The sequence below is a fragment of the Parasteatoda tepidariorum genome, chromosome 6 (genome assembly GCF_982258835.1).
Source record: "Parasteatoda tepidariorum strain Cologne lab strain chromosome 6, Ptep-v5.0, whole genome shotgun sequence".
Lineage (NCBI taxonomy): Eukaryota > Metazoa > Arthropoda > Arachnida > Araneae > Theridiidae > Parasteatoda > Parasteatoda tepidariorum.
The window spans coordinates 53,661,790-53,674,920 of NC_141760.1; the positions used below are offsets into that span (position 1 = coordinate 53,661,790).

General features: G+C 27.6%; 1 protein-coding gene across 1 annotated transcript in view; it reads right to left on the reverse strand.

Annotated features, from left to right (window-relative positions):
- rod (kinetochore component rough deal) overlaps positions 1–13,131 on the reverse strand; it is a 101,697-nt gene that overhangs the window by 66,498 nt on the left and 22,068 nt on the right. Inside the window, exons 10-15 of the mRNA XM_071178661.2 lie at positions 12,750–12,865; positions 10,561–10,711; positions 10,432–10,478; positions 7,706–7,765; positions 2,413–2,488; positions 294–419 (exon numbers count right to left, since the gene is read on the reverse strand). Coding sequence (XP_071034762.2) covers positions 294–419; positions 2,413–2,488; positions 7,706–7,765; positions 10,432–10,478; positions 10,561–10,711; positions 12,750–12,865 — 576 coding nt within the window. The remainder of the gene's footprint in view (positions 1–293; positions 420–2,412; positions 2,489–7,705; positions 7,766–10,431; positions 10,479–10,560; positions 10,712–12,749; positions 12,866–13,131) is intronic.

Consider the following 13,131-nt stretch of genomic DNA (forward strand, 5'->3'; position numbering starts at 1 on the left):
AGTATTTTTTCACATATACTACAATACAGTTGATTTCTACCTACAAATAAAAAATAAAGCATGAAAATCAATCCTAAGAACTAAAAATACAGTCTTGTTGTTTCCTCTGAATTAAAATAACCTATAATAAAAAAAATTACAGTTTTCATTTTTTCAATTATTCCATATTAGCTTAATATTTACCAAATTTCTATGAAAAAAATAAAAATAAAAGTTTCGTGACAAATAAATAAATTCTTAATGAAAACTACATAGGAATTAAAAATATACATAACAAGAATTAGGGTACACACTTTAATTTTTTCTAGAGAGCATTTTAGCTCACTCCACAAGCTGTCCACTTTAATTTCAGATGCTGAAGACTGAATATCTTTATTTAAGTCATTCAGAAGATAATTAACTTTAGCTTTATGGATGACCTAAAATAAAACATTTTTTATTATACCAAAATTTTATAATCAAAACTTAAATTTTAATTGCTTTAATATTTTTAAAATTGTATCTGTAACAAATTTTAAGATTAAGAATAATTTTCTTACTCTTGATTTTTTTCTTAATTCCTACAAAAAATTTGGCTTGAGAATATCATCAAACTGTACTTCATTGCAGGTTAAGAAAAGACCATTGTGGTATTTGATTTAAGTAATAATTCGCAACTGCATATAGTTCCATTTTATTAAGTTTTCAACTTTATAAATATGCTTTCTAAAACCATTTAAAAGTTTTTAAAAGTTAAACCCATCAGACAGAAATTTAATTCATGTTATCTTTTACGATATATATCACAATTATTAAAAAAAAAAGGTTATAGTTTCATAGCTTTATTGGAATCCTCAACTTGGTGACATCTTTCAAAAAAATAAGGAGCCCATTCGTTCTTGAAAAAGAAATAACTATATAACATTTAAAAATCATTGGATTTGATTAAAGCATTAAAAAATAGAACACCGTATGTTGACATGCTCTTAGATCAAAAGCGAGATAAAGACTGTTTACTTTTTTTTCACTATGGAAGAAAATTGTCAGCAAGAAACAATATTTATTATTCTTTCATCAATTTCTTAAAATGAGAACAGAAAGACGTATGTTTGCTACGATTTTTAGATATCATTTTCATTCATTCTTATTACTTGTTAATTGATTATTGTTGGTAATAACTGTTATTATTAATAAGAAAGCAAGAAAAAAGGAGGCTGTGCAGCATCGTTTCAAGAGTTAGAGATATTGATATTTATTTGAGCTGAAAACCTCATACCCATTTGGCGTGCTAAGCAAACAGGCTCTCTTTGTAGGGATAATAGTTTTTTCTTAACTTGCAACAGAGTATAGTACCTCAGCTTGAGATACTTACAATTTTTTTTAAATTTTAAATAAATAAATTTGATGAAAATAATATTAATAAAATATTTAAATTCATATGTTTTTCTACAGAAAATTTTATGACACTAATTTTAGTTTTATGGTACATCTATAAAAAATTGCACTAAAATTTTATGATCACAGTTTATAAGTTAATTTGTATAGTAATTTACGGAGCACAAGCTGTGATCAACATGTATTTAAAAGTTAAATAATCATACCCACCAGTGCAGCCAAAAAGAAATTTTATTTTACCCTTGAGCTGTATGTGAAAATTCAGAAATTGCTGTGGATTTATTCAAAAATTAATGTTTACAAAATATGTTCTGAAGTATATTATTATAAAAATATTCTGAAGTAGTAACCAGCATCAAATTGTTTGCTTAGAAAGTGGTATTCTTTTTCTTTTTTTTATCTCTAAAAATTTTATTAAAATATGGTTTGAGGAAATTTTAATTTTGACTATGAATATTTCGTCATCTATGAATATTTAGTTAATACCAACTTGAAGCTTAAAAATAATGAAATCAGAGTAACATATTTTTTTCTCTATTTTCTTTGTCAATATTCTCTTTATCAATATTTCATAGCCACTAAATCAGAAAATAAACTTGATCTATTTTCATTTCATAGTTCAACCCAATGTCAGCAGCCATTCTCATTTAAATTTCAGTTTTAATTATTTATCAATGCTGTTTATGTTGTCTTCTACTGAGGATAATTCTCCAAGAATAAATAGATTTCTCTCTTTTATAACAAAAAATAAATAGTAAATTGCAATATACTAAATGGCAGATTTTTAAAGAGTTCTTTCTATTTAGAAATTTTTTTAAAAATACTAATCACTTGTAATTACTAACTTATGCTTATTTATTTGTCTTGTATATTTACTTCAACTTGGAACACCAAAGAATTCAATCTGAAATGGTATATATAATTTATATAAATTGAGAACTTTATAAATATGCAAGATAAATCGATAAAATATGTTTAACAATTTCAAATTTCACATAACTTGACACAAAATACAAAGCATATAAGAAGTGTTTTTACTTCACTATTCAGATTGGATGATTTCGCAAGTTCTTCAGCTTCAGAAAATTGTTTTTTGTTTACTAAATTATGAAGTCTAGAAAGAAAAAATAAACATTTTACTTATAGTAACCTCAACGATAAAAAAAAAATTTAAAAAAAACTCAATGACTAATTACTTAACTTACTACCAAACTTAGATTATTACACATATATTTTTATACTTTATACATTTATACCAGACAAATTATACTCTTGATAAAATAACAATATATTTTTTAGTATTATATATTACTTGAAAGAAGTATAGAAGTTTAAGAGTTTTGGTAAAATATAATAAGTTCATACATATTGTTTGCAATCTTGGCAGATATTGAAAGTTAAGTCCTGGCTATAGTAACATTATACAAAATTAAATTTAAGTGATACTAAGGAATAGATACGTACTTTCAACAGTTTTATATTAAATATTTAATTTCCAAGGCAAAAGTGCAGAGAAATTAAATGAGAAGAACTTATATAAACCATAGCAAACATCACTCAATAATCACAAAATATAATAAGGTAATGAACTATGTAAAGTAAACATACCATTATCACACCAATAATTTCTAAGCAGTAAGAACAACAGTGATAAAAGTGAAGTCTAGACATAGTAAAATTGTCATTTGCTACCCATGGAAACTGCTTACAGCTCCACCTGGCAGCACTCAGAGTTAGCAGTCTTATCACCAAAGTTATACAAGACACCGCAAGAAAAAAATTTTAAAGTTGTACAGCCTCAATTTAATACAAAAAAAGAAACTTCTTATGCCCAAAAATGATATAAATGAAACACACAAAATGTACAATAGTTGAATCATAACTACAATAAACAAAACTGCACTTGATGGAAATAAGCCTCATCTGGCTCGCTCAAAATGGTGTCCTTTAACAACAATACACATATGGACAAAAAGACTGCTCATCCTGCTGCACATGGTATAACATGGCAGGTGACATGCTGGCACAAGCATTCTTAATACGGTTTCATAATACGAAGCTCCTGCAGTGTTGATGGAGTAATTACACACACTTGCTGTTTGATGTAACCCCACAGAAAAAAAGTCCAATGGATTCAGGTCAGGTGAATGTGGAGGCCATTTTATGCAACCATCGTAACCCGATGACTTGTTGCTGGAATGCATCCCAAATGTACTGTTGGGCACTTGATACCCTATGCAGAGGGAAGCTATTGTGTTGGAAACATACATTCCAGGGATCACTCAACAGAAAATCCTCTAGAAAATAGACATAAAATTCTTTAGAAATTCTAAGTGTTCCCCTTCAAGTGTTCTCGTAAAATACAGGGACAATCAATCTGGTTTTGAAAATTCAACACCATTCATTTATCGAGCAGCTTATTTCATGTCGGACTTCTATAGCACATCTAGGACTATGGTACATCCAGAAATGGTTGCTCTGCTTATTGTACATAATATTACACAAAAAGCCAGGCCCTATCCATCCATAAAATGTCAGCAAGAAACATTAGCAGTACTTCTAAGTGGTTCATGATAAAGTTGCACCAATCATAGCATCTTTAAACATATCCTATCATTAGTGCCTAAGCAGATGTAGACCAGTAGGGATTAACACCTAGTTCATTCAACTAAGTCCAAATGTGGCTTTTCAGAGACCACAGTACTCACTGATCTCTCTTGTGCTGCTATAAGGATATGCGAAGATAAATTTTAATCAGTCTTCTAATTGTACATGATGTCCTATTCGTTTTGGTCTGCAGAGTTGAAGGAGGTCTACTAGCAGCACTGCCCAATTCTCTGAATAATTTCACTATCTTTACAATAACCAGCCATGAAGGATGTGGCATTTTGTTACCCTCCAGGAAAACGTACAAGATAAAGTTGCTTTGCCGCTTTCAACTGACGCCCACATTTACCATGACCCCAGCCCATTATACATAACGATACTTTTACTTTCGCTACTTGCAACTTTTAACACTGTGGAAATTTTTAAAAATATCTATGACAGTTAAATACTAAAAATATTAAGAAAAGGGAAAGAAAGAAAGAGAAGGGGAAGGGTCAAGACATGGAACTAGTCTTCTCCCCAGATGGCGCATTTAAGCGTTGCAATTGTGAATTTCAATGAATTTTGTAACATTTTCCTGCATTTTAAATTTTATACATTTAAAATAAAATTTATTGCATTTTAAATTAAGAAAAAATATTTTTCCTTACATTTTTTAATGAAATTTAAGGTTACTTTGAATTTTTAATTTCCACAAAATGTACTTTAAAATCGTTACTTTTTTGTACTTGTACTTGCACATCCAGATCATTACTCATTACTTTCTCAAGTCAAAACTTTGTACTCATTACTCTTGCTTAAAGTACTTACACTTTTGCCTGTTACATTTTAAAAGTAATGTTCCCTGGTATGTCCCCCAATACTTATTAGTAGAAAATATCAACATGATCACAAGTTTCAAAATAGAATTCCTGCAGAACTCTTTCGCTTATACTTATATTAGCTGCAGAGGTATGAAATATCATATTTATTTGCATGCAACCAAAATGCATGCTATTTCCTTATTAAATGAGTGTTACTAAATGATATTGCACAATCTGCATCCAAGTTGCAAAGACAGCATATACCAGCTGGTACTTGAATTTGAGCCCTCTCAAATTGTAATCAAGCACACTACCACTGATAAGGGATGCTCTAAATTGGGACATTTTCTTCTGCACTATGTCGCTTGACAATTTTAGGAAGTTTTAAACCAAACAAATATGCATTTTGCATATTCTATTTTCACTTTTGCTATAAGGAAGGATTTTCCTTGCACTAAATCAATGATCTTGAACAACTTTGAAATTCTCTTTTTCTCTACACCTCATAGAGTTTTTGAGATATGAACTTTAACTCTGAATTTTGCCACCGGTTGGCACAGTAGGCAGTTTCTAGCGTATAGCTTGGCAACTTTAATATACTCCACTTCAAAGATTATAGTTCTTGCTGTTCAGAAATCATTGGGGTGACAATTTTTTTAGGCACACTGTATAAAAAGTATAAGTAAAAATTTGTCACACAAAATAAGCATAATTTTTAAATATTAATTGCATCATTTTTATAAATTTCTTAATTCAAAATACCATAAACTATAATTATCGAAAGCAAATAATGTACAACATTTAAAATTTTAACTTAGTCTACTTTTTGATTGACAAACCGTGAGCTATTTTTTGTTTTAGAGCAATCATATTTCAAAAAAAGTAACTTTACATTTTAAAGTAAGAAATCAACTATAATTGAAACTAATATAAATTTTTTAGGCACACAGTATAAAAAGTATAGGTAAACATTTGTCACACAAAATAAGCATAATTTTTAAATATTAATTGCATCATTTTTATAAATTTCTTAATTCAAAATACCATAAACTATAATTATCGAAAGCAAATAATGTACAACATTTAAAATTTTAACTTAGTCTACTTTTTGATTGACAAACTGTGAGCTATTTTTTGTTTTAGAGCAATCATATTTCAAAAAAAGTAACTTTTCATTTTAAAGTAAGAAATTAACTATAATTGAAACTACTCAAAATAAGTTGCAGCCATTATAAAGTAAGTTGTCACAACAGTTTCTTCCTGCTTTTCAAATTACACAACGTAATTAGTTAATATGTCTTTTACTTGAAGATAGCTATAATTCACAAGCATGAGTTGCAACTAATATAAAGTTGCAATTAATACAAAATAAGTTGCAACTATTATAAAGGGAGTTGTCACAACAACAGTTTCCTCCTGTTTTTCAAATTACACAACTTAATTAGTTAATATGTCTTTTACTTGAGGATAGCTATAATTCACAAGCATGAATTATAGTACTACTATTTCATCACTATCAGAAACAACAGATTCAAGAAATGTTTTACTTATTATGCATTCTGGATGTTTCACTAAGTTAAGTTGTTTATAGTGGGAATTGTCATTATCACAGTTTAACCAATCCAGGGCTTCAGAAATATTTTCTCTGAACAATTATCAATGAAACAAAACCTGACTCATCAAAATAATTTTTTTTCATCCAAATGCTTCCTTTCTTAATTGCTCGGCCATGTCTCCAGTCCTTTTTAAAACATTTATTCTAACTCAGTCCTGATCTTAGCTTAGTTGAAAATAGTTTTTCAACTGTGTAAGACTTCCGGAATTTTAAAAAATTTATTATTATAATAACAGTTCTAGAAGAAAGGCTTTTCAATATCACCTTTCAACATAATAAATTGCAACTTGATTCATGGGTTATAATAATTCAGAACACTTTTAACATGCATTGAAAGGAGTTATATAATCGTTCATTAATTTATAGAGTTCTTTAGAAGAGATAAATTGAACGACCATAAAAAAAAGTCTTGCATACAATCAGGTGTTACTTGCAATAAGAAAATAATTTTTATAATTTATTTTGTAACCATACTTTAATAAAATAGCACACTGATAAATTTCAATTTGGAACTAAGCTATTATACATGAACCTAGTAAAATATGATGTAACTTCCTATTTTCAATGAAATGGGGATTTCAGTGAAAAATTTTACGTTCCTATTTTTAGCATTATTGCATCCTTTTTTCAACAAAATAAGAACATCATTTAAAAAAATAAATAGAAAAAAAAATGGTGAGGAAAAAAAATGCAGATCACCTGGTACCAAATAAACCACCTGTGGTACATTTTGATTTGTTGTCACGTGGTTTATAAATTTAAATCGAAAGTTTTCTCTAGCAATAAATTATGATACTTGAAAGTTGATGAAGGACAAATTTTAGGTTTTTTATATGGTAGGTATTGAGATAAAATAAGGTTAAAATTAGATTTAATCTTATTTTATCTCAATACCTAGAAAATAATTCTAGGTATTGAGAAAAATAATTATTTAAACCCTATTTAAAAAAAAATTAAAAAATAGTTTGTCACATGCAAAAAGATGCTACAGTATGAACTAAAATTTCAAACAATTCATGTTCAGCACTTTGCAATTTAAGTAGTTTACTGAGAAATAAATTTTGTGAAAACTTGTCTGAAATTCAGTTTAAGAGTTTAATTGCTCTGATTACGGTTATTGTGATTTTTAAAAAAATGAGAGAGAGAGAGAGCAATGTTTGTAAATAACACTGGTCTTTTGTAATTTTTGCAATATTTGCTTTAAACAGAAGTTTAATGTTCATTTTAATGAAAGTATTTGAGAAACACTAGGTAATAACTAGGTGATACAAATGTTATTGTAATATTACATTAAAAAGTTAAATACCTTGATTCAGGTGAAGCTTCAAAAATAGCTTTAATCGATGGTTGATTGACATATTTTTGGCTGAAATTGAGAGAAATTTATTACAAAATTAGAAGGAAAATGATTCAATTACATTACACAGATTCATACAATTATTGTAAAAATACTACTTTGAAAAACAGAAATATTACAAATAAACATGCTTGGAATAACTTTTTGTGTAAGTTAAATATAAAATTCAATGTAAATTTTTCCTGCACATTACCTTACTTTTTCATGTTTTTATTAAAAATGCATATGAGAAAAAAGGCATTCATGCTAAATATTTTTTTTTTCACTTAAGTTAAAAACAATCTACAACAATAAAGGTCCGATAAATAACATTTGAAGTCATCAATATATCAACATATTTTAAAATATATTTTATTGAAAAGGAAGACAATCCAAATGAAGTTAAAGTATCACCCCGTCTCTAATTAACACACATTTTTAAATAGAAAAAAATTTAAAAAATAAAATACATACTTTTGAAAAAATTCAAAATTATAAATTAAGAATAATTCTATTTGTTGTTACTTATTTCTATACACTAGCAAAATAAAAGGCAATATTTGCCTTTAAAATTCACTTCGGTTTAAACAAAAATTTCCCTAATTAGTGGTTAATTTATACATTTTTTTGTGTAAAATATATTACCATATATCCCGATGTACAGGTCAGCTTTTCAAACCCCCAAAAACTGCACACAAATCAAAAGGTCCAGTTATACGCTGGTAATTAATTTGGACATTCATTCAGCGTGAAATATCAATGCATTAAAAAAATTAGATAGATATGAATAACTCTGTATTAATTTGCCCCTTTCAAAAAGTATTTTTAATAAGCTATGTACAACTAATATTGCCTTTTCTCACATCATTTTCTTCACATATACACATATATGACATATACACATATATTTAAATTACAAAATTGCTTCTAAAAAATATTTGCAATTTTCTTTAATATTATTTAAAATTACTTCTAAAAAATTATTTTAAATACATTCAGAAAATAAATTAAGAGAGAAAAAAAATTAAGACAAATATTCAAGAGTTTTTCAAAAATATAACACAACTACAACTGTTAAAACATAACATAAATATAAATAATTAAAACATAACATAATTTTAAAGATTCCAGACACTGCCTGTGACTGATTCAATAATGTTAACAGAGTGTAATACGAATTCCAATATGCAATGGATTCTACTTAATCTTTGTGCGTGTCAAGTCCTACAATAAATTGTCTTCACCCTTATCCAAAGAATTTAAAATACCACATGTTTTAAAAGAATTTACAAAAACATTTGAATCAACATTTTGCTACTTATCTAATATGATTTGAGGGCAATATTAATAAAGAACAATGTTAATTGTTTTAAACATTATTTAGAAAATTTTGCTTTCTTAACTTTTTTTTTTCGTTTTTTAATTTTAGAATTTTTAACATTTAGTTTTCTTAGTAATTAAATTATACACCAGACATATCAGAAATTTGCTATCTCGTAGACAAAAATAGGGCCTAGACTTATGCACCAAGATATACAGTAAATATTTTAATTTTTTATGAAAATATATCATGTTCTTAAATTATTTATGTAAGAAAATTATTTAAATAAGAAAAGTATTTATATTTCGAAAAGGAACATGTCACTTTTATTTATTTAATTTTTATTATTATTTCAGAGTAATTAAAGAACTCTAGGATTAAGATTCGTTTTTCTGCAACAAAAAAAAATAACTCCAAATTTAATGAGAGTTATAAAAGCTTTTTTTTTTTTTTTTTTGCTGTTGTATCAAAATCAATTACATTTTAGGTATAAATGTATTAAACTTGAGTACTACATTTTTTTACAAAGTAAACTTTCATCTAAATTAGTAGGAAAAGAAAAGCTGATCCTTTTCAGTGCTAGAGTGATTTTCTGGCTATAAATATTAACAACACCACAACCATTTTTTTAATAAGTTTCTCCTAATAGATTTGTCTAAAATTTAGTACATCAAACACTTTTCTTTGTAATATTTTTAATCTATATCCATAAAGACAATTTATATCCATAAAGACAAGACAAAAAAATTTATATTTCACAGAAAGCACTTTCATTCATAAGTGAGATTAGCTAGCTGACAAGTGGCACTTTGTTTCATTGTAAAGTTTCAAATAACAATTACAATTTTGAAAAAAAATTATTTTGTGTCCAAATAAGGAAATTAATGTAAAAAAAAAAAGAATTGCTACATAGTGGAAAAATTATTATATGCATAATTTTCAATGATCTTTTAAAATGTCATAAACAGGACTAATAAACACATACAATAAACTTTTTTTGTTGCCACCAATACTGGACGATATTTTCACTACCCAAATCAAGTTCATATGAATTAACAATATATATTTGATCATTTTCGCTACCAAAATTCGCTACCGATATTCTCATATTTTATATTTTTTGTTGTCACTAAAGATCAGACTTTCTGGAATTCAAAATCTTTATTATTGATAATACCTGCAACATTATCATATTTAGTTACTACAGTTCATTTATTTACATTTTAGCAATTAATATTTATTATTCATACAAACTGCAAAAGTATTAATGTCTGTCAATGATAATTATATATTCTATATACTTTAAGATATGTTATTACATCCAAATAAAAATAAAAAGTATAAAAGAAAAATGGATCTAGATTTTACTACTTACTCAGTTTCATCTGAAGACACAGTAGCATCAAAAATGTACCAACAGTCCTGAAATATTTCGTTAAAGTCTATAAACAAAAATTTTTATGAAATCTAAATAGTACAATATAAAAATGAAAAGATATCGTACTTGATTTGGCATATTATCTACTAACTGCACATAATTAGAAAGTTCTACACTATAAATTGTTTCAAATGATGGATAATTCCTGATTTCAAATTTATAATTATGTGATATTCGTGATGCAACTAGTAAGCCAACCTTACAACCATGTACAAAACTAAAATAAAATAAAAACACATTAGGGCATAACAAATGATTACATAACAAGAAAATTTTTGCATAAATAGGGATTAATAATAAAATACAATAAACAAGTTAGCAGGTTTTCAAATTAGAATCTAGTAATTGATCTAGTCTCAAATAATGCAATCTACCTCACAAATAATGAGACAGGGCACCAAAAATCATGTTTTAAAAAAGTAAAAAAAGTCCAATTGGTTGGCTATGCTGTCTTAGATTTACAATACAATGTAATAATTACAATCCAACATTTTTTAAAGCAGAGGTCATGATAGGGGGGGGGTGCAGCTACTTTTTAAGGAGCACCCAAAGGGTAGCAGTCTGACTTGGCTCCCATGCCTACCGACTTTAGCTGGGCAAATTGGTCTGACCTTCACACCTAGGGTGGCCCAGCCAGGAGAAAATCTCCCGATGTACTTCGCCCAGACTGCCCAGTGTCACACTCTAGCCACGTTGAGGCAGTCAGTAGGACGTGATGGGGTCGCTGACGACTTGGCAAAGCAGGGCTCGGTTGAACCATTGTATTCAGTTGCCTCATTGACTTTTGATGAGCTTTACTCCATTAGGAAAAACAATGACTTAAAGTCTTGGAGGGTCCCTCCATTCCATGATTGGTATTGGCGTAGATGTCCTGGGGGCTCCTATGGCCTTTCTTGCGATAGAGCCGACCAGACGGCGCTGTCGTGATTTGCCAGCGGCCACCTGAGCAGTGGGTCCTTTCGCAATGGCAAGAGGGTTTTCCCGATTTGTACAAAGTGGAGAGTGCGTCCCCGGAACACATTCTGGCTTGTCTTCACATTTCTAAGGAGACTTTTGCGACAGACCCTTTGCTTGCCCTGGATTTTTTGAGAGTATATGGACTCATTGATAATGTCTAGTCACACACAATCAAAAATTTTAAATATGAGTATTATTGCATATGTTTTTTTCTCCTCTCTTTAATTTCATGAAACGAATTATGTTTAGAAATGCAGCATACATTCTGATAGCAAAATGCTATTGTTGCAGTCATTAGTATTTGAAAGTTTTTTTCAGCTGCTAAATTAAATTTGGCAAAATCCACAAGTAGGAAGAAAAAAATTTAGCAAGCAAAAAAAAAAAAAAATTCATCACTCAAAAATCATTTTACGAAAAGGGAAGGGGGAAAAAATTTGTTTTTAAGTTAAATTTTTTTTTATTCACCTATCAGAACTTTGATGAGTTATATTTATAATACTTAATTCAAATACAGTATAATAGTTAAAATATTTAATATTTTATATTTTCAACCAAAATGGTTAAAATTATGATTTAATTACTAACCACAGAATGAATAGTCCTAATTTTTAATCAGGCTAAATATCTTCATAAATTGTAATTATTGTAATATAAGTAGTTATTGTATATAATTTCATTACTTATATACAATGAGTACATATTTAATATTTAAATAAACTTAATTGTTATAACCGAAACATATTCAAACAGAAAATTATTTCACATGCAGCTAGTGAAAATTGTAATTTTAAAGTTTAATGCCACTTTAACCACACCTTTTTTTTTTTTTTTTTTAAATCATTTTTTTTTCATTATTTCACCAGATAAAACTTTCACCCTCAGTGAAATCAAACTTAAATAATAATAATAACAATCACAACCATAAAAAAATTTATAAACTATATTGGATAAAACATTTTCTTAAACTAACATTTAAGCCTTAAAAAAATAATAATGAAATAATAATAATTTTAATCACTTGATTTAAATCAAGTGATTAAAATTATGCCAACCTTGCAGTCATATACTGAATATATAATATCTGGAAATAAGAGGTAATCTCACTAAGTGAAATTCCTTAATATATTTAAAATTAAGTATTAAAGCATAAAAGCTTGAATATTAAACAAAAACAAAATGAAAAGCATATTTGAAATTAGACAAACTATTTTCTTCAAACATTAACTTGAAAACCAATATGATAAGACCAAGAGTCAAGCATTCACATTTCTGTAATAACATAATTTTCTCATGTGTACCTGTTTTGATTGAATGACTCGTGCAATGTAAAATCTTCTATTGCTTTGTCTTCAGTTTCAATTCTCCATGTTGACAATATTAGTTCAGTATACGCACAAATAACTGTTAAACTACACTAAAAATAAAATAATTTTATTAACATATTTCTCAATCAAAATAATCAGAGAAATTATTAATTTTGTAAAGTTTTACAGCAAATGTTCAACTATCCGGAATGCACAGGAATCAGCAAATTCTAAATATGCAAAAAGTATTGATTCTAGTATCAATACTTTTTGCATATCTAGTATCCAAAGATCTTAATCTTAATCTCTTTAATGCAACCTTATTTTGATGAAAAGTTTCCATGCCTTAGTAAAAAGGAAAAATTAAAATTTAACA